Source organism: Musa acuminata, chromosome BXJ3-7 (assembly GCF_036884655.1).
Source record: "Musa acuminata AAA Group cultivar baxijiao chromosome BXJ3-7, Cavendish_Baxijiao_AAA, whole genome shotgun sequence".
Classification (NCBI taxonomy): domain Eukaryota; kingdom Viridiplantae; phylum Streptophyta; class Magnoliopsida; order Zingiberales; family Musaceae; genus Musa; species Musa acuminata.
This window is the reverse complement of record NC_088355.1, coordinates 38,611,692-38,634,094: the sequence shown is the minus strand read 5'-3', so window position 1 is coordinate 38,634,094 and position 22,403 is coordinate 38,611,692. Positions and strand designations below refer to the sequence as shown.

Below are 22,403 nucleotides of genomic sequence, written 5' to 3'. Positions count from 1 at the left end.
TTACCTAATTAGGCTTATATTTAGCCTAATTTTGGGCTTGCCTAATTAAATAGAGTTGACCGATCTAATTTAAGGTTCTATATAGAATTAAAAAATATAAATTATATTTTTTATAGTTTTCTTATATGACATATTTTTACATATAATAATTAAACTCCAATTATTATTTTTAGGTATTTATTTAGTTATTCATAGGTATATCTTTAAGATTATGAAAAAATATTTATTGTTCACATAAATACATGATTTGTATTTTATCATAATTAAAATTATCTTATGATTTTTTATTTATGCTGATTAATATTCAATAATTATCATGATTATTATTTTATTATTATTAAATTATTTTGGCATAAATTAAACTAAAAGATACTTAGTGAATATTAAAATTATCTTATGAGTTTTTATTTATGCTGATTAATATTCAATAATCATCATGATTATTATTTTATTATAATTAATTTTTTTTGGCATAAATTAAACTAAAAGATACTTAGTGAATATTATTTGTAACTTATATCCTTAAGTTTTATCTGATTAGTATCTATCAAAGTAGCATATAATGATAGATTTATGATATATAAATTATAATAAATATTTTATCTTATAATCATGGAAGTGTATTTGTATTTTATATTTATATTTTATATTATTGAATTAGTCTTATAACCATGAAAGTGGCATAGACTAATATCTTATAAATTTATATTGAGAAATTAGTTATAAATGACATTAAGAAAATGACATATATAATTAGGAAACTTAAATAATCCCCAATCTACTTCGAATAATTATGTTATAAAATATGATGATATTATTTTTGATATCTTTGTAGTTTAGGATTGTATACCTAAATGTAGCAATATTATTCCACGAGGATGGTATTAATCCCCCATAAATAATTTTGAGTGAATATTAAATATATCAATATTTTACTCAAAAGTAAAATATAGATGATATCAATAGTTCATTAATGTTACGCAAGGAACCTCGTATCACCGGTAAGTAGTGATAAGATAGACTAAATAGATAAAAAGACAGTAATGCTTCAGGAGAATGACAATAGCTTGCAAATTATGCCTAGGAAGATGATCTAAAACATCAAAGGGACACATTCTTCCTGTTCATTGTGGCTTCTGCTGATGTGTTAGCTGTGTGTCTTCTGAACAATGTTTGCAGCAATGAGAATACTTTTTGTGTCATGTGACAAAGCAGTAACCAATAAGAGTTTCACACATATGCATAATAGTTTTCACAGCACCAGAAACATGATTTTATATTAATAAAATATAATATCAAACTCTTGCTCACGGAGTAAAATAACACAGTGAAGAACTACATCAAGAAGATCATCAGACATTATTAAGAAAAATGATCACCAATTTAAAGTTTGAAGTCAATTAATGGGCATGCTCAATTGACCACCATTCCAAGGAAAGAGCACCTGAATCGAAGTTTGGCAGTAATGTACTTTAGCATATTAATACTGCCACAATATGATCACCGTAAGAAAGAATAGAGATATCATAGTTTCTGACATGAAGATCAAAGTTGCTAAAATAACAAAGGCACTGTTCATTTGCTCATCTGTGACAGATTGCAGATCAGGGTCAACCACACAAAATGAATGAAAAGAATATTTTAGGTTTATGTATGGTACATAGGAGACTTTGATAGTTTCTTTCCATCTGAAGATGACTGAGTAGAACAAACAATAAAGTGGCCACATTTTAACTCCTTTGAAGAAGACCATTTTTACAAGGAAATGATGACAAGGCAAAGAGTAGGTTGAATGAAACTTTCTAGACCATCAGAGAGGAGTAAATGATTCTACTGTCCTGTTTTTGTTCCTCTTATTCCGCTATTAAATGGAGAAGCGCTGCCGCATGGATGAGGGCTGTCATCTCTCAAACTTGAATTTAACAAGGCTAATTCTCTAAGCTGTTGCCTCTTATAATAGTCTTGTGATTCATCCTGTAGCATAAAAATTTATTATAACAAGGTTGAAAAGAGTAGATCAGCACAAAAAAGAACCAAACCATCTAGAAAAAGATCGGCATTAGCAAAAATGAGCATGTTTCAATGACAAATGGCAGGAGAAGGCAAGACCGTGAAAGAGGAGTTCTAAGGTTAAGCAAAGAGAGAAAAAGAAAAAGAAGCACTTTTACAAGATAAATCACTATTTGTAATGTGAAACCAATAATTGAATTCCCATGTATAAAGTTTGGACATTCAAATCTCCATACATTTGTGTTGGTACATTCCATGCCGACCTGTCACGGACAAACTTCTAAACAAGGTGTTTGATGTAATGCTTTTGTATGTCCGTGTCGTTTGGCATGTTCATGCCTTGTACAGAATGTAAAGGGGCGGCCGAAGGCTTAATAGTCCCATTTTAGTTGGGTTGGTGGCCTCTTTAGGCTTGTAAATAAAGGTTGTGTCATGTAGACACGTGCGAGAGCTTTTCGGTCTGTAATGGACCATTTTACCCTTTGTTGTGCCACTGTTCAGAGCTTGTAAAGTCTGTTTGTAATTTGCATTGTCTATGAAGTGTTTTTCGGAGATGTTTGCTTGTGGATCCCGTTGGAGGCGTTCTCTCTAACCCGTTCTCTCTTTTGGTGGTCCTAAGGGACAATGGGAGGCTTCGGGGAGGCTGACCTTTGCGGACGGACGCGCGAGGGTGCCACACGACTTAGGCAAATCCAGCTAAGTCCGTGTCATATGGTATCAGAGCGGGACAAGCACTCATAGAAACACTTGACATGCAAACGTGGGGGACCTAGCGGGGCTGCGTTGAGGGCAGTCAGCACACGCGCGACCGTTTGAGGGAAAACGGGCATGGAGATGTAGGGAAAAGAGTCGCTCAGAGTAGCGGGCATCTGAGATTGGCATTCAGAGGAATGGCCAACCCTTCGCGCAAGAGGCACCACGAGAACAGGCAAGCTTGGAAGAATCTGGAGCGCACAAAGGTTGGGATGGCTGAGTTTGAGCTACGGCTCAACGTTGACAACTTTACTTGATGGTGCTCAAGGCAAGCGAGGCGCTTGGCAAAGGTCGAGACCATGCAAAGTGGAATGAGTTGCTCAGCGACCGAAAGAGTTGTGCAAAGCTCACAGAGGTGAGGGGAATTGCTAACTCGAAGAATTCGGTACTCATGCATGGGCTTGTATGCGGATGATGGAATGTTCGTGGCCATCCCAAGGCGGTCGAGACTCGGCGCCATGGAGCATTGAAACTTTCTCTTCGGCATGCGAAGGATACGTCCGGAGGAGGCTGAAGTGTGCAACGAGTTCAGCATGTTGCTAGACCTTGAGGGGTGCAGCGGTGGCTGTATTGACGTGGAGGCGCAATCTAGCAAGTGCGTTTGCAAGAGGCAGAACAATGCACAGTTTGTTCAGCAGATCGGAGTAGTCCAAGGGGATGGTGATCTCCGAAACGAAGAGAGATGTTTCTCCAACGGGACAGCTATCCAGGAGGGATAAGTCTCAGCTCTCCAGAGGGAGAATCATGTGAGATGGACTTCACATGTTGAGGAGGAGTACCTCACAAACAACAACTCTACGAAGCTCGATGGACTGAGCAAGCGGCGAGGAGTTGTCGCATGATCTCGCTCGAGAGAATGCATTGGTGGATGCATTGCGAGATCAAGTGGGGGAGCGACCTAAAGCAACTTAAATGAAGGCACACTTGGAGTCGATGTGGAGATCGGACTCAAGGGAGGGCTGACCCGTGGAATGGTGGGCGCGAGGGCCACCATCGACTCAATGCAAAAACGAGGAGCGGAGCAACTTGGGTGTAACTTGGCGAAGTACTCAAGTCGCATGAAGGGAGCCAGCATAGAAGTTGGAACGTGGAGCAGAGGCACAGTGCTTTCCTTAGACAGAGGTCAAGGACATGAACTCTTGCAGAGGCAAGAGTAAGATCATGTTGTTCCATGGGTCCTTCTTTCTGACGGAGCAGACTCATCTTGCATGGTGCCAAAGACGAAGGGAGCTTCGGGGCACATGCACCTTATCTCGGAGGAGCATTTGATGGAGGAACTAAGGCGACTCAATTTGCGGAGGCGAAGTTGAGTTCAAAAGGCCTTAGCACGGGGCAAGAGGACGCAGAGGCGGGTACTCTTGAAGAATATGCCACAGTGTTGCCATTCAAGTTGCCATGAAGGAAGCAGTGCGTAGCGAAGATTGTGCTGGTAGGGGCAGAGGCCCAGGATCCAGACAATGGTGCACAAACTATAGTGAAGTCGGTGGACTTCGGGAGCTACTAGGCGACGGACTGTCCTAGAGTGGTGCTTCATCTAGGTGTGACCCAAGAGTGGGTGGATGAAGGTCGATTGCCAAAGGAGCGAACAAAATCGAAGGTGGAGGAGACCCTGCGATGTATTGGCAGAGGCCACACATGGAGGGTTCACAATTCGAGTTTATTCCACAAGGATCAGAATGCAATGGAGATGTCACCAGGAGGCGACATGGTGCAGCGGATCGTGGTGGAACAGTTCGTGGCAATGCGACACACACGACACAGTCCCGGGAGGGACTAGATCATATGGAGGTATGATCGGGAGCTACTGGGAGCTCCGCTTTAGTGAACAACACGACGGCAAGAAGGGCTATGGATTCAAGGAGTGAAGGCCATGGTACCGCAGAGGCGGGTCTTCCGGGCGTGCACCGAATTTTGCATCGGATGAAAACCTTGGTCATCAGCATATGGGGGCTGGGTTCCACCAAGGGAAAAGTTCGAATGCAAGTACCAGTGAGTCCCATGAGAGGGACTTGATCATGCAGAGGTATGATCGAAGCAGCTGGAGAGTTGGACTGCTCCAGAGCTCATATTCGCTTAAGGGAGCCCGACAAGTCAGAGGACAAGGTCGAGTAAGCGAACGTTGCTACCAAGGAAGCTAAGGAGAACAGAATCGGTGCAAACCCTACAATGTGATGGCAGAGGCCATGCATGGGAGTTGCAGTATGTCTTTCCATCGACCAAACAGACTGCTTGGAGAACACAGAGGTGTTGAAGCAGGAGGTCGAAAGGGGCGAGGAAGCGACGACAAGTCCAGAGGGACTTAGCTACCCAAAATCAAGCAATCAGTGAGAATGGAGGTGGACTCAGAGGAGTGTCACGAAGGCATATCTACTGATTGTGAAGAAAAGGGATGTAGATGCGAGGCGACGGATAGTAGGGCCATGGGCATGGCAGCGCCATGGTACCGCAGAGGCGGGACTTCCGTGAAAGTCATTGATCCCTTGCTCTCACGGAGGGAGAGCGCTTGGTCGTGAAAGGGGCCGAGGAGGTGGAGCATACAGAGGCAATCTCCAAGTACCGAGACAAAGGCTGAAGGGCAGAGGCCAAGAAACTTCGTAAGACCGGTGTCAACAAGTTTCTCATCAAGATAGCCGTAAGTGAAGGACTTCGGGTCATGCAAGAGTGCACGACCAAGGAACGAAGTAGGCAGTACGTGGTGCTGTACCTTTGCTACTCAGTGGAGTAGGCGGCAGGGTTGATGGAGAAGATGGTACAATCCCAGAGGCGACCTCATCTATCAGAGAATTACTCCAAGTTGGGGTGAAAACTTCCTGCATTCCAGAAGTTCAATGGCATTGAGAAGGTGAATCACAGTAGCTAACTCAACGCAAGGAGTGCAAACACTTCAAGTGCTTCAGAAGTGTGAGCAAAGAGCAGGCGAAGGCCAGTAACCAGCTCGATGCATGAAGTACAACCTCGAGGAGGCGGGCGAAGTCAAGTAACCTTTGCCTTCTCAACTCTTAAGATAATGGGCGAAACCGAGTACCCCAGTTCTCTTATCTATCCAGCAGAGGAGCTCTGCACAAGTTCAAAGACCCTTCGAAGATAATGGAAGACAATAGTTGTCAAATCCTCACCAACGGTGATCAGTGCTACTGAGAGTAGATTGTCCGCTTCATTTCCCAACGAAATGCCAATCGAAAGCGGAAGTGATGCAAACCTACTTGGATGTGACAACTAACTGAAAGAAGAGTCAATAAGCAGATTTTGTAGAGGAAGGACCCAAAACTTCAGAAGTTTGCGAGGCGATGCTCGTTAAAGCTCCAACAAGCATCCACCCAGTTCAAGCAGCATGTGGAAATTTTGAGAAACTGGCGCAGTAAGAATGGTCTTTTCCTTCATTTGGTGGATCCGCAGGAATCAACGAGGATCAACACAACTCAGCCAACCCCACACCAGAGTCAGAGTCATTGGCGAGTTGAAGCAGCATGGCGGATCAAAGGTTCGACTACTCAAAAAACAGCAGCGGAGAGCAGTTGGGAGCCAGGAGGCGCATTGCAGCTGGAGCAGAAGATTGAAGACTCAGCAAAGGCGAAGAGTTGCAGTGTTCACAAAGGCTTCGACGAGGACGTCGAAGGGATAAGTGGGGGAGAATGTCACGGACAAACTTCTAAACAAGGTGTTTGATGTAATGCTTTTGTATGTCCGTGTCGTTTGGCATGTTCATGCCTTGTACAGAATGTAAAGGGGCGGCCGAAGGCTTAATAGTCCCATTTTAGTTGGGTTGGTGGCCTCTTTAGGCTTGTAAATAAAGGTTGTGTCATGTAGACACGTGCGAGAGCTTTTCGGTCTGTAATGGACCATTTTACCCTTTATTGTGCCACTGTTCAGAGCTTGTAAAGTCTGTTTGTAATTTGCATTGTCTATGAAGTGTTTTTCGGAGATGTTTGCTTGTGGATCCCGTTGGAGGCGTTCTCTCTAACCCGTTCTCTCTTTTGGTGGTCCTAAGGGACAATGGGAGGCTTCGGGGAGGCTGACCTTTGCGGACGGACGCGCGAGGGTGCCGCACGACTTAGGCAAATCCAGCTAAGTCCGTGTCAGACCGGCACACATCAAATTCTGCCCTATGCAGTCCTCGGCATGCGATCTTGAACATGCCTGCATCGTGTCGGCATAACATGATACCTGTCATGCTAGCATGCAACTAGCATGTGTTTAGTAAACAATAACTTGACTTACTATATTTGTGCCAGTAAAAGTCGAATGATTGCGATGATACTATCCTCCTTGAGAGAAAACCTGATCTTCTATTCAAATATGACATTCACTTATATCTTTTGTGCACAAGGTGCACATTCAGATACAAACAGTCTTAAGTGATTGATTGTTATTGGTCATAAAACAAAAAAAAGGGTATTGGCATTAGCTCTTGACGGATGTTTGATCAGCAAAGCTAAAAATTGGAACATGCAGTGATGAACACATCCCTTGTAAGTGTTGTGCACACACTGCTAAGAAACTATAAGAACTATTGTTGTGCATTTATCTGTGAAGATACAGTTCAGTAAAATGGTAGTCCTCTTGCTTCTGATGCATGTTATCAGTTGCAACTGTCAACTGACAAATATTAGGAACTCAGAATCATGACATCGTGGGGAAAAGGGACTCAATCGTATGACACTTTAGTGCATTAGATGGTTGAACTTCCAATTCATGGTTGAAATATATCAATCTTTTGGCTTCACTACATCACTGAGGCAAAATGATCACTGATATTAGTGTATAAGCCCTGTACCATCTTTTGTTTATATTTCAAGTTAATTAATAAATGAATATTCAAAAGGTATAATACGGGTTGTAACTTCAATAAATTTCTACATGTAGTTTTGCTATACACGACATCTGTTGCAGGTTTTGTGCTTTGTCCCTAAAACAGTATCATCAACTGATGAACTCCGTGTTGCAATTGTGGGGCAATCATCAAATCCATGATAGTGTGAACTAAGCTCAAACAGTTCATATGATCTAAAATTCACATATTGTAGCATCTGCTTTATATGCTAAAATTTTCATTCTACACTAAGAATGTTTCAGTAATGGAAGATTTTTCCTTTTCCTGGAAGTCAAATGATAGTCAGTTAATCACTCCTAGAAGGCAAAATAATGAAGAAAATTTGTGTGATCTTAAAGTAAATTTATCAACGTAAGTACAATGAATTTGTCATTCTCATTTTAATTCCAGGTCAGAACTTTCAGGGTATCATGATAGTTCCCTTTGCCTTCCAAAAAGCTCTCAATAATCTTGGTCTGTATGATTTTCTAATAATGAAGCATAAAAGATAAGCTAACCTTTGTATATATCTAGATTACAGTTGAAGTTTTAAGTGCTGATGGATGGTTATCATATATGAAACCATGAACCAACAACAAAAGCTGATGGTAATTACTTCAAATAGCAATGAGTATAGAGATAGTCTGATCAATGTCTAATAAAGCTTTAGTATACATGTGAATGAATGGTATTTTCTGTGAACTACTCACCACTGGTTTCAGCAGCTCTTCTATAACTTCCTGTGCATGTCTCAGTCTAGTCTCAATGACATTTGCTGGTAATTCGGCCTCAATCAATATATGCAATGGACCATTTAAGTGTTCGTAACCTGGTCTTCCCCTCAGTTTTTCCTCCTTTATAGCAAGAAAAGTAATCGAGATAAATATAGGCACAAATACAGGAGGAAAAACTATGTGCTATGTGCCATAGGTATCAATTTATCCTTCTAACTAGAAGGACAAACAAAAAAAAATTGTCCAGAAAGAGGAATGCTGCCGTATTACTTAAATAGTTCAAAAATTAGTTAGAGATAAACAAAAGGAACAGGCCTTTGACATGGTAATTTAAAATTGCAATGTTGAAGGCATGGAAGCAGACCAAGATTATTTAAAAACCAAAACATAGACACAATAAAAGAAAACTATGAATATACTTATAGTGTATACTATATTCCTAGTTCTGTAGGAATACCAGTAAGAAAAGGGAGCAGGTAGCAAAACAAATTTAGTAAGGAGCAAAATATTGCCTAATTCTCATTACCTGGACAGGATCTTTTATTGAACCCTTTCCTCTAATGTAAACACGACATCCAGTTGATGCTTCAACTCTTTTCAGTGAATTACCCCTGGGTCCGAGAAGGCGCCCAACAAAATTGAACTAAATGACACATAAAAAAGTGAATGACAGACCAAAGAACAGCATGTAAAAGGCGTGGAAATGAAAGACATACATTAGGATAGGCATTCACTGGGACTTCTAAGCGTAATATCTTCTTTATAATGCATGAGCTTGGACCTGTTGCTCCTCGCTGATCCATTGTAAATCTTTGTGGAAAACCTAATCCCTTCTTAAGGATAAATTAGATTTATCAGCTAAGATAGAAGATCAACTTGAGAAGATGCATAATTTACTACAGTCACTTGGCCAAACAACCATGGGTATTGAAAAAAATGGAAAACTACATAACAGGAATTTTGCAATACTAAGCAGCAGCTCATATATGGTTTTCTTATAATGGTATCAGCTACATATTTGAGTAAATATGAGAGAAACCAGTAATTAGATCTGTTCACTGTCTTTAACAACCAGGTATCTGACCTTCTCATAATTATGAATTTAATCAGACTAAATAAAGCACAGAGTAGAAAATGCTGAAGGTGGCACCATTCTCTTTGATAATATACAGCAGTTTTCCAAGTGATCTGACTAGAAATAGAGGCTCCGCTAAGTCAAAATATTAATTAACTTTGTAGCTCGATGTAATCTTAAAAGTAAAAAAAATACACTAACGAAATAAGAAATATAGAACCCGATATTCAACTTTTGCAGTCTTCTTATAACATAACTTAATGCCTACAGAATTTTGACAATCATTTTATTAATACAACTCTTTTACAATCACCTCATGCTCATGAACCCCATTGTCATTCATTATGATATTATATACACAAAAAAGAAGTATCAGCTAAAATAACAATTAACTGAGCTGCAAAGCAACAAGCTTTCGTTAAGATCTTTTCTAATTTTAATAATTGTCCTAAGGTGCTCATAAGTGCCTATATCAAAATACATTCAACATGAAAAAAAAAAATCTTGTAGAAGCTTTTGGCACGACCATACCTTTCAAAGTGTGGCCAAAATAGAACACAAGTGTTTTATAAAACCACCCCAACATATGTGAATGAACCTACTCATACAGCAAAAAGAGAACAGTCCTTGCAGTGGGATAGAGTACCATTAGTAATTAATATTTTTGGCTAAATTTTTGCTATGAAATGCTTCTGCAAGAAGCTAAATGAGCTATGCCTCTGACAAATGTATAGCTAACCAGATATCTATTGAAAAGCATAAATAAGTTATGAATCCACCAAAGGGTTGGGACTTTATGCTTTGTTATTGTTATTGTATCCACCCAAAGGAATAAAAAAGGAAATTAGTCCCAAACAATTTACATTTGCACTTAAGAAACAGGCCAGTAACTCAACCAACTGTTGGTCACCTTAGTGGATCCATTCTTTTTTGTTATTAAGAGCATCACATTGGATTTTCCTAATTCATCATGAAAAATACAAATTCAAAATGTCATGAAATGGCACAGAAATTTCTACTCAATATGTAAAACAAGATCATAAGTGCTAGCAGATTTTTAGTTGTTATCAACTTCTCCAAACCTTCCTGGGAACCAGTCAGGCTTTGATGGAAACAAACACTATAACCAAGGAACATTGTCAAAAAGACAATTATAGAAAACCAGGAAAAAAAGAACATTACATTATCTCTAGTTGAAAAACCAGATAAACAAGATACAGATTACCTAGCTCAAGTGTATAAATATATAAGATGCATACAAATATGATGGTTCATACAACTAGACTTATGTATCTACCTCCTGTGGGTATCCACTCCAAACACCAAAATCAGTCCCCCCAGCATCGGAATTAAGGAATGGAGTAGCCATGGGACTGGGACTTCTGTGCTGCAGTCGGTTACAGTCACCGAACCATTGGTTGGGAACAATTCCTGAGACTCGTATAATCTCTGTAACAAGTAGCTTATCAAACTCTAGAGCAGATCAATAACATTCATGAAAGTTGAACTATTATAATAACTACGACCCCTCCCATTTGTAACTAATATCAATAATCAATATGAATAATAGATAATATGCCTTTCATCAAAAAATCAATAACAAATAATCTATAAGGAAGAATATTATCTCAAAATGTTCTTTTTTTGAAAAAGATATCCTAAAAAGAAAAGAAATGCTTGACCATTCATGCAGAACTCATTGAAAGATTGCATGAACATGATTTACGACAATGCTCCCACAAATATCATGTGGTTTGGTTATTTACCAATTGCCACAAAATCTCAAAGAAGCTGCAAGACAATTATCTCATATTTTATAGCTAACCATTAGAAATAGCTAACCAATAGAAAACATTAAAACCAAAAAACTATGAGTTTTAGACAAAGAAGAAAAAAGAATCGAGGCATCTCGATTGCTATATCTCAATATTAGATCCTGGACTTAACATTTCTGAATTGAAACCCTAAGAAAGAAAATCCCCTATATGATGAATTTACAAACAACAACTGAGAGGATGAAAATATTGAGGGTATAGTTATAATTGATGGACAAGAAATTCCCAAAGATTATAGTTAAGATGGAAAGGGGCATCAAAATTGTTGTGTGATCATCATGTGTCATTTAGATCAAAAGTAAAATTCCATAGGACAAGTGTAAATTCAACTATGTTTTATGGATTAAGATGTTAGTTTGGAAACAATGCCCTCAGAGCCTAACGGTGAGAAAAGGCACAAGCAGAAAATACTCAGGACATCATTTACTAACTTAAAGATTATATCTTGCTAGACATTCTATTCCTTTTCTTTTTTCTTTTTTCCTTCCAGTAAGTAATCAGAAATGGAATATGTGCCTTTGTTTACAATCAAAATTTGCTTTATGATAACACTATAGGCACACCTACCTTGTTACCGTTCACCAGCCATGAATTCTTTGATCCTAGTAGCATAATTATTTCACCAGTGAATTAATAATCTCAACAACTATTTCCTTTCTGGTTAACCAACAACGGAGGGGCTACATAAAGAAGCACAAATCACAATAGATGGCCAGCGTAATGATTGGGAAAACAAAGGTTTGCTGATAAGACACACACACAGATCTGCACAATACATATTTGCAATAACTCTAAAAGTAGTGGAGCTACAATCCTCAGAATAAGAACTTTCACTTGAGAACCTCCTCAGAAGCCATAAAATAAACAGCCAGATAAAAAACACCTATCAAATAGCCTCTCATTTTAGAAGGAAGTCATCTGTCCCAATTAACAGTCTAAAGCCCCATCTCAGAAACAATTTTTCGAACACTAGAAACCTGCATGCTATCTGCAATAAGAAATACTCAGATGATAACCCTCCAGCTTTTTCATTTTCACTTTTGATTTTAACTCTTAACTAATTTTGGCATTCACTGCTTCCCAACTTCAAAAACATCCCCACAAAACTTGAATGCAAGAAAAGCATAAAGGCAGCATCACACCAGAACAAGATAAATTTGACAGATATTGATATGGATAAAGAAAGAAGCAGAAACTACTTGAATCAATTTTGCAGCATGCTTTTCAAACACAGCTTTTAAAACAAGATGCCAAAGTCATTAGTTAAGAAAAACTAAGCCTAAAGAAGCATCTCTTCCCACTTCTATGGATAGTTGTGAAAAGGAATACAAGAAATATACATTTCAAGACCGATCTTGATAAGTTGGGAATGGTGAAAGTTCGTCTCGTCAAATTCTTTGACATCCACAACACCAAAGATGAGGAAACAAGGACCGAACACCTAATAAGCAAGAATCTCAATGAAAACCACAAACAATCCTTGGTAAGCACTGACCTTGATTCAGCAAATGGTTACAAATAGGAAGAACCTGCATGAAAGGCCCAAGCTTTTGATGTTCTGCCAACAGCTCCGCCAAGTACCGGCTGTAAGAGTAACAAGAACAGAAACCCAAGATTTACAAACATCAATTGGCATGACAAAGCTGGGAATTATAGACAAGAGATAAGAGAACTCTCTGCATCTCTTTCTATACCTGTCTATATCTGCTGTGCTATTTATATCTGAGGAGACGGCTCTAGCAGGGGAGAAGCTATGAGTATATAAGCCAGACATGCTGGTGGAAAGGATAAAGGTGTTGCAGAGAAAGAATGAAAGGAATCAGAGAAACAATGATGGAAAAGGATGGGCAGGAGCTGAGATGGAGCAAAGGTGCAGTTTTGGGTGCTAGAGGAAGCCTTCTGCCCCTTTCTCAATGCAGGCAACCCTGAAGCTCACAGGAAATATAAATACAAAGGAGAAAAAGGGTTGTGTAAAAGTTTAATGAGTGACTCTATGGATCCTTCTAAGAAGGTTTAAATAGGTGCATGGGTTTTAAGGCATATCCACTTTTACAGTATGAGAGAGAGAGAAAGGTGTGCATGGGGGGTTGCAAATTAGAATCTTGATGAAAGTGTGATTCTTGTACATGAAAAGATCATATAAGTTTGTTCTTCCACTATGTCATTTGATATCCTGCAAGCAAGATGAGCTTGTCAGCCATTTTCAAGCAATAAAAATAACAAAGGCTCTTAACAGGAGCCTTTTCTTGTGTCTAGTGAGAAGAAAGATTTAGTTGAAAAGAAATACAAATGATCACTATGGTTCCCAAACATTAAATGTTGAAGAGTCAAAACATAAAATCTGGTCTACTACATGTACCCTTCAAGGAGACATCTCTAAAATGATTGAGGGATGACTACTTATAGGCCAGTAAATGGTTGATCTAACAAAGGTTTTATAAAGTACCAGCAACATGAGATGGTCTATGAAGCAATAAAATCATGTCTTCCATGCTTGCCTTCTCTTATCAAGGAAGTAAGGTTACTACAATAGGATCAAAGACCCTATTGTTCAGCCATAGGAGATGATCCCTGGCTCAGATGCTAACCTTCAAATGTATGGGGGACAAAGTCACCATGTAGGTGATAAATGAACCCACTCAGCTACAACAACCATGAGATGCGACGCTCAACCAGGAATCATCGACATGACCTAGGTCAATTTAATTGTTCTCTAAAGCATTTGAGTCTGGAGGGGGAAGAAGTAAATCACATCAGTCTACTGTTTCATTCCTTCCTCGGTCATGCATCTTCTTCCACCACATGTCAATCCAAGAAACCACCACTGACATTACAATGTCCATCTAAGATGGAGAGAGGGCTGTTGTCAATTATCGGATCCAAAAGGTGGAGAATTACCATCAGCAGAGTGGATGGCACATCAATCCAGTAGTTGGGAAGTATGTTCCCAAAACATTTCAGAGCCAAGGCAACAATTGAAACACAGAGTCTACGATACTCTACCAAATATACAGCGAGAACAACATGAACTACAACCATTGTCGGTCAACATGCGAGCACAAATGCAGTCCTTAAATGCAAGGACAATGGCACAGTAAACAGAGGAAGAACAAGAGCATAGGATTCCCTGGAGGTCCAATAGAAAAAAGCATACGGCATGGCACGTTGAGATGGGTCAGGGACAGATGTGTAGGGGTTTGCCCACAAAGCTTCTCTCCCTCTGTAAACCCTCCCGCCCACACGTGCCATCATCATCTTCTCCCCTCTCCTCACGCTGTTACTGACCCCAAACCACCGATTACCTCGAGCACTCCCTGTGGTGTTTCAAATTTAGTGAGGTCAGAGCAGTTGGTGAGGGAAGCGGAAGAGGACAATGCCCTGTGCCAAGAGACATGTCGAGGGTTCAGACCTTGAGGACATTGATGAGGGGGCTTTGAGCTCCTCGGTGGGTACAGAGCACGAGATGGCGCACGTGGGGGGCTCGCCTGGAAGCATGCGAGCAAGTCGGGCTGACTTGGATCTAAAATCCATCAAGCCAATATATCAATTTCCAAGCTGAATCAGACAATATAAGTATTATTTCGTACATTAAATTCATCATGGTATGATTAACTAAATCCCCCTTCATGGTAGATTAATTTCATCCACGCCCCTCACGAAGAGGAACAATGGTTGTGTATTTTACACATAAGCCCCTGAGAAGATCTAAATTTAATGAACAGAGAACCCAATATAAGCCCATTAAAGTTGTCTATTTGAAAGAAGCCCCTCACGGGATTATCGCAGGAAGAGCGCATCGGGACGGAAAGTAAGCCCTCTTCTTCGGTTAGGGTTTGGCTAAAGTTGGCTTCTTCTTCGCTGAAATCTTGCGCGGAAATCCTGCAGATGGCGAAATTGTTTTGGTTGGAGGCTGTTCTTCCGCTGGGGATCATCGCCGGGATGCTCTGTGTGATGGGCAACGCGCAATACTACATCCATAGAGCTGCTCATGGGAGGGTGAGATCTTTCTGATTCTTGGATTTGATCTTGAATTCGATGATCATGTGTGCCGTTGTGTTAAAAAAATCTTGTTCTTTTTGGAATGGGCTGCAGCCGAAGCATATTGGGAACGACGTTTGGGATGTGGCGATGGAGAGGAGGGACAAGAAGCTCGTGGATCAGTTCTCTGGTGCCCAAAATTAGGTCTGTTGTTGTTGTTGGTTATTTAAGTTTATTGCTTTCATTTTCTTTCTCGATCACTTTTTGTTGGATGGTTCTAGGGTTAGGGTTGCTGGTTTTTATCGTCTCATAAACTAGGTAGGAACTTTCTTTTTGGAGGCAGTCGAACTCCCTGATGATTTGATGCGAAAGTTACGTTTTTTCTGCCCATGAGTATTATATTGATCTTTTGATGCCTAGATACATGGATATGATTCAAACGACAATTGATAGAAGATAATAGGCTTACACTAGAGATTAGTTCAGCAATGACTAGACCCATTTGGGCTGGTGAAGAAACCTGAGCATAGGATGGTTCACAGAAAGTTTATCTCAGCCACTTAATCGATGGAAATTTGTAATTGTTACGGATGTTTTACTCATTTGGTTTTTTAGGTCCCCGTTTATAGTCTTACTATAAAAAATACGATAGTTGGCCTTTATATACATGCTGAAGGGCTTTGGCACAATCAAGATGTTCTGTCGTTTTCATCATCTATGAATCACCTCACCATTAAATTTGATGGAACCAATTATATGGTTTTTTTAAAATTATGACCAAAACGTTATAGATTGCTTGTACTAATTTTGGAGTATCTTAAAACATATAAGCTTGATCATGATTGAGATGTGTTTTATGTTTAAGCACTGTGGTTAGGAAATTTATAGAGCTGTTCACTCTGAGCATGTTCAAACTGAGTGGGATGATAATATTAATTTGTAAAAAAAGGTGCACATGAAAACCAACAACAGATTGGATTTGAAACATATGTACTTTTGTGGTCCGTGCCAATTACTGAATCTTGGATTTCATGGCTGCCGCTTCCTGTCAGCATGGTTGACCTTTACAGGGTCGGTTGCCAACACTTAGGCCTCCTTTTTTCGTATAAGAGGAAGAAAGAGAACATGAGGGTTGGACATTGAAAGAGAATGAGAGGAAGAAATATGAAAGGCATATTGGAGTAATAATTAACCCCTCCATTTTATTTGTTCTCCGTCAAAGAGGCACAATTATAAAGGGTGCATTCATTTTAACGTGGAGTAAAATACATTGCTTGCAGATAGTAAAAGTTGTGGGTTACTCATCACATTGGCTGGTGTGTGCTTAGTACAAGGTAAGCAGGTGTGTGCAGATAGTAAAAGCAGTGGGTTAAATATCAATACTTGATTTATTAGTGAAACTCCCATATATTGTTTGACAACACCTTTACAGTGTCAGGAGTTTGGCTGAACTTGTTATTAGGACATGTTCCAGGAGATTTTAAGTTATATTTAGTCCATAATATGTGGGTAAATAATGTTGCATCCACCAATTTGGTCATTTCCAAGGGCATTTAGTTAGTGCTGAAAACTGATTCGAATTTGAGGGTGATCTTTATTTGCTCATGTTTATTTGCACGTGTCGGGAATTTTGTATCTTGTGGTGATTGCATTTCTTTGATCGAAAGTTCCTGTTATCTTTATCCTAAGAAACAAATAGAGAAAGGAAGAAGAGCAAAGACAAATACTGAATCTTATCATGTAAAGCGACACTGTACAACGTATGAAATACATCTGTTGACAATAGTGTTTCATTTGTTACTATGGCATGCTTTTTATTGTTCAATATATTCTTTTAGAGATGGCATCATTTCATCTTCCATTTTCATTATGAATCTTGTTTAATTATTATTATTAATTTTGCATTTATTTGTGGAAACTAACCCTAATGGTGACTTTGAGGAACAAATCTTTATATACCCATTGGGCATTCTTACTCCCTATAGACATGAAAGTCTAGAGTGAGTCACTTTTTGAAGAGCTTATATACCACTTTAACAAGCTTTTATAATAGTAGATGATGCTACTATATACTTTTCTCTTCCTTCTTCCCATGTCAATCTGGCTGGAAAATGAGGGTTGTGCTGATTGTATAGTTGCTTATGTGTTAGCTCAACTGCAGTGTCTCAGCTGTTGTTAATTGCTGGGGCCGCCTTTGGTTGTGGCTTCCACTTCATCCAGTGACAATAGCAGCCTCGCAACAGGTTGTTGCATGTGGTGCAGAGGGTTTGGTTTTTTTTTTTAAGTTCATGTAGGTGGTGATCCTCGCCTATGATTTTTGTTGTAATGATCTAATTCAGCTTCTTTTCTTTATAAGAATTTCCAAAATGGAAAATTTTATGTACGTAAACTTTAGGGATCTGCAGTCACAGATGGTCTCTACGTGATTCTTCATATGCTATTTTACATAGTTTTGTTTGGTTTACTTTGACCTTCACTAGAAACTAGAAGCCCAATATGTTTTCTTTACATTGAGCTATTGCGCCAATCTCTTCAAACTAAAGAACGACGTCGTATATGTTTTAATTTGTTCTCTTTGCTCCAGGTAGTGATTATGCATCAGATGGGTCATCTTAGAAGCAAATCCCCCTTTGACAATAAATGAGCTTTGCACTTCTAAGAGCTTTGTGTTTGTTGCTTTTGTTCGGACAACTGGCCAATTCCAGAACCCTAGTCAAGTTTGTAATTTGAAATTTTAATCAATAATTCGGAGAGATGACATGCAGTTTGGTTTAACAGTTCTACTGATGTCAATTCGGCTGCCCTGGCTAGATCCAGCTACATACATTGTCGAAAACTTACTGGACTTCTTTGTAGCTTTTTTGAAACTGGTACAGTATACAATTTCTTGGTTGTGATCATGTTCTTTTTAATTGGCCTTTTCCTGTATTTTCGCAGGGCCACCGTTTGTGATGAACTTAGCTGGTTTTACAATTTTGTATTAGTCATTGACATGCAAAAAGGAAGAATGTTAATTAACGAGCGAATGTTAATTAACGAGCAAATGCACCGACAAATTATTGTTGTTATTGCTTTTGGTGAAACATAAAATTTGGGACGACACAATCATCATTAGACACTAATTCTGTTGGCACTTTGCAACCCCTAAATGTTCAGCAATAATTCTAGTTTTTTTTAAAGCTGTTCATAATATTCCTTCAAAATGCTATCTTGCAGATATGTTATGATTTAATGTATTGCATGACACAAACAATCAGTTTTGCGCATGAAACCTCTCTACTTAGCCAACCTAAAAAGCATCATGCAAATCCCATGTCTCAACCATGGATCATTCATCACAAACGCCTCTACTATCTCAATTGTATCAGACAATAGAGGCATCCATAGTCACAATTCTAATCCAGCAAACTTCATACAGAGACATCCAGGTTGGTTAATTCAATGTTATATAATTGATAGGTCTCACGTTTGGCACATGCAAATATAGATCTCTCGACAGAGACATTGGGGTCGATTAATGTAATGTTAAGCATTAATGTCTTGTATGTTTTTTGATGTAATAATTATTTTATTAAAAGAAAAATTAGCATCTATCTTTAGCAGTGCACTTTTCTTTTCTTTTTTATTTTGTGGAAAGGCATCTTTTCTTTTATATATGAGCAACATAAATTTCAGATTAAAATTTAAGAATCTTCCACTTGGATACGGCCGCTTCTTTGACGCACTAATGAGCTCTAATTATGCTCTAAACATGCTTTATTCAGGTTGCAGCACTTTTCACCTCAATCACCAAATCAGAGATGGGAGGGCAATCAAATGCCAAAGCTTCATGTTTATGTTTCTTCAACTTTACTTCTCAATGAAACAAGTTTTGATGTGCACGCAAGCATTAATTAATTGCCAGTGGTTAGATGGTTTGGGCACAAAGAAATCCCATCTCATTGGACAACCCATCTGTTTTGGAAGAAATTATCTCTTGATATTTAGGACAGGACAATGAGAAATTTGAACTTCTCAGCGAGCTACAACACATTTCAGCCTCCAACAACAAGAGCATTCAAGTAGTGTAGACAATGGATACAAGTGACTCCAAACTGAAAGAAAAAGCACATGAGGTAGGAATGATTCTTAGTGTTCGAGCCGGTACCGTAGAATTCTGGGAAACCTGATGTGGAATCATAATGGAAGAAGACAACAACATGCCAAGAAGAAAGAACCAAGGTTTTGTATTTGTTCCATGAACCTGGTTTGTTCCTACATACTTGTCATCACTTTTGTGACGATAATATTCTCATTCATCCCGATGAGCAGCCAAAGCATTGATTCTCATGGCTGATGCCGGTTCCTCACATCTTAACCAGCTCTATGCTATTGATTCTTATGTCTCCATGTAAAGAAGAATCGAGGAACTTGTACAAATATGTAATATGCCTCCAGTAAAACATTTCTCAGTTTTATCAGCAAAGATCCCTCTAAAACAGTATCCAACAAATGAATTGAAATTGTTCAACATGCTCTGTGGTGCTTTTTACATACAGTAGACATTTCAATAAAGACGATAGTAACAGCGAACAATCAGGAACTGAACAATCTGAACACAACAATGACTTCCCCAAAAGAATGCCTGATCCTGTCTCGAATCAGGAAAATTTCATTTCAACCAACACAAAGTCAAAAGAAAAATGGCAATGGCTGTATATATGCTCGTTCTATATGTATATATGCAACACTTGAATAACTGTTCCAACCTTGAAGGGGCTCCTGCACTGAAGCAACAACAGCACTTAAGCAACAAGTTCATTCTCAAGGAATGGCTGTGTCCTTGCCACTGAAGCCACAGGAACCTGTGTATTTCCAACCCTTGCTGTATGTAACGAGACTCCTGCATCTGCATGCTGCTCCATCTGTGCCATCTTCTTGTAATGTTTATACTGGTGCATCCAGCAAACCAGCAGAGCCAAGAGAATTAAAGCAACAATTCCACCAACCACTCCTCCAACTATCTTCCACAACTTAGACTTGTTACTCTTAGAACCAATATGATTTGGCCCTGGCGGTGGAGCTACACCTGGTGCTGGAGGAGGAGTAATCTCACTGGAATTGACCACAATGGAGAAGTGGCCCTGTCCATATGTGGAGCAAATACTGCTCGATACCAAGTCTCTAAAATCCGGTGAGCCACCTAAACCAAACTGAACGCATCTGGCAATTGCACCGCTTGGCACAGAGATGATGTTTGTGAAATTAATGGATATGGGTGATTTCGAAGCAACATTTAATTCAGGCAAGTTGGTAGCTGACAAATTTGCTGCATCATAAGCAAGAAGACCAAGCACAGGAGACAGGTAGGTGTAACCGGGAAGAGGATAGTAGAAAGAAGACCAGTTGCCCAGATTATGGTAAACCAGAACCAGCCTTTCTACATATGGCTGCACAATAATGCCCTCTGGGATCTCGAATTCCTTATAGCTCTCAACTCCTCTCTTCCACAGGCTCCCACTTTTGAGCCTCATTGCCGCAATCTTGATGCCAGTGAGATTGGAAGAGACAGTACCATCATAGATAACTCCAGTGTGGGGGTGAACAAATGCACGGTAAGCATAGTCCTGAAGGAGAGAATCTAATGATCCTGCAGTGCTTGTAGATGTGCCCGGAGATTGGGCTTTACACTGGCACGCAAATAACACCCCAAATAATGCAATCACTAAGTGGTGAATGAACTCCATTGGTTTTAAGAGCTTTTCAGAAAGCATCTTTCAAGGATGCCCATCAATATAGATTCAGTACTAACATCCAAAATCCTCACCACCATGAGAGGGATCCAGATACAGCAACGGGTTGGAGAGGCTACACAACATAATCTTCTTATTCCTCCTCTATCTGTATAAGAGGCCACGCTGAGGTCCAATTATGAATAAGAAACTTTAAAGAGTGCTGAGAATAAGATCAACTTGTAGCCAACAAAGGGATATAATTCCCCAGAAAGAAAGATTTCAGCTTTCAGAAATTAGGCTTCATTCTTTGCTACATTCATATGAATTCATAACAAAACAGCAAAAATCGAAGATCATAAGCTATGATTTGTCTGCAGTACCTGAAGCACGCAGAAGACCATGACTGCCTCAAACTTCAACAATGTGTCTGCTTTCTCAATCTCTCTAAATCATATACGAAAGAGAAAGCACCAAAAAGCCTCCGAATTGCCAGATAACTTCTCGAAATTCCTCTTCTCTGCAACAGTGAAGCTCAACAAAATACCAGCCGACTACCAGACAAAAAAAAACCCACACTTCCAAATGCCACCCAGTAAGAGAAGAACCAGCAAGCTTAAATCCGACAGCAACGGCTCAGATCGAAATCTTTCTCGCTGAAGCCGGAGGAAACTTCAGCGAGAAAGGCAACACAGATCCCCCCCGGGCAAGCGAGAGAGAGAGACAGAGAGAGAGGTCCGACCGATTTGGATGGCCTCCGAATCAAATCCCCCACCACAAGCGGACAAAATTCCAGCGATCGCGATCGAATTCCAGCGAGATTAGGACTTCGAAGAGCCCTAAAATCTCTGCAGAAATTACCGACGGAAAATAATTCCTGTCGCGGTACGGAGAGAGGAGACGGGAGAACGAATACGACTCGCGTACCTCAACAAAACCACATGATAAAAAAAGGTAAAACCCCACCGTCATTTCTTTAATTCCCAAAAATGCCCCTCCATCACTTTTCTTTTACGTCCTCACTGGGAATTTTCTTTTCCTATAAGCCCCTTTTTCGAACGTTCCGATTCCATCATTTTCACATAAGTTTACGACCGCACAGGGGGTTTTGTGAAAGAATGACTGATGAGACGCCATCCGTCCGATGAAGATCGGGCGGCGGATGTGGAAGGACGAGATCGCCTGCCTCGGTGTTTCGGTGGGCTCCACGGATCCAGCTCGTGGGGTCCGAGTGTGAGGAGTCCAAAGTGGAAGACGCCCTGTTTGCACTGCGCTCTTTACGAGTCTGTGAGAAAAGTATTTATAATTGAAACAAAAATACAAAAAAAGAGTGAGATAATATAATAAAAGAAAAATAGGCAAATTTTGCTGTGAGATGTCTCGCCACGTGGGTCGCTAATCCGAGCTGGACGGCGCTGTACCCCGTCGTGGGCCCCCGTCGGTGGGCCTCCCATCGCAATTGGTCCCGATCTGCATCGGGCTCGATCGATCGATCAA

General features: G+C 39.8%; 2 protein-coding genes and 1 long non-coding RNA gene across 6 annotated transcripts; 1 reads left to right on the top strand and 2 right to left on the bottom strand.

Moving 5' to 3' along the window:
- Positions 1 to 1,624: 1,624 nt before the first annotated feature.
- On the bottom strand, positions 1,625 to 13,327 carry LOC135643127 (KH domain-containing protein SPIN1-like). Of its 2 annotated transcripts, none has more exons than XM_065159738.1 (7): positions 12,912 to 13,327; positions 12,713 to 12,801; positions 10,680 to 10,831; positions 9,024 to 9,140; positions 8,834 to 8,950; positions 8,284 to 8,427; positions 1,625 to 1,974 (listed from the first exon to the last, which is right to left on the bottom strand). In XM_065159738.1, exons 1-7 carry the CDS (start codon positions 12,989 to 12,991, stop codon positions 1,831 to 1,833), a joined length of 843 nt encoding a protein of 280 aa, XP_065015810.1. In that variant the 5' UTR covers positions 12,992 to 13,327; the 3' UTR covers positions 1,625 to 1,830. The 2 variants fall into 2 exon arrangements, with proteins under 2 accessions (XP_065015810.1, XP_065015811.1); XM_065159739.1 differs by having other exon boundaries at positions 9,024 to 9,137.
- Positions 13,328 to 17,783: 4,456 nt separating this feature from the next.
- On the top strand, positions 17,784 to 19,144 carry LOC135643860 (uncharacterized). Its single transcript, XR_010498362.1, has 2 exons — positions 17,784 to 18,065; positions 18,960 to 19,144. It is a non-coding gene; the product is annotated as an uncharacterized LOC135643860 (long non-coding RNA).
- A 518-nt stretch (positions 19,145 to 19,662) lies between these two features.
- Positions 19,663 to 21,828, bottom strand: LOC135643859 (uncharacterized). Of its 3 annotated transcripts, none has more exons than XM_065161237.1 (2): positions 21,290 to 21,828; positions 19,663 to 21,145 (listed from the first exon to the last, which is right to left on the bottom strand). In XM_065161237.1, the coding sequence occupies exon 2, from the start codon at positions 20,946 to 20,948 to the stop codon at positions 19,980 to 19,982; it is 969 nt and encodes a 322-aa protein (XP_065017309.1). In that variant the 5' UTR covers positions 20,949 to 21,145; positions 21,290 to 21,828; the 3' UTR covers positions 19,663 to 19,979. The 3 variants fall into 3 exon arrangements, with proteins under 3 accessions (XP_065017309.1, XP_065017310.1, XP_065017308.1); XM_065161238.1 differs by having other exon boundaries at positions 19,663 to 21,092; XM_065161236.1 differs by having other exon boundaries at positions 19,663 to 21,075.
- Positions 21,829 to 22,403: the final 575 nt, after the last annotated feature.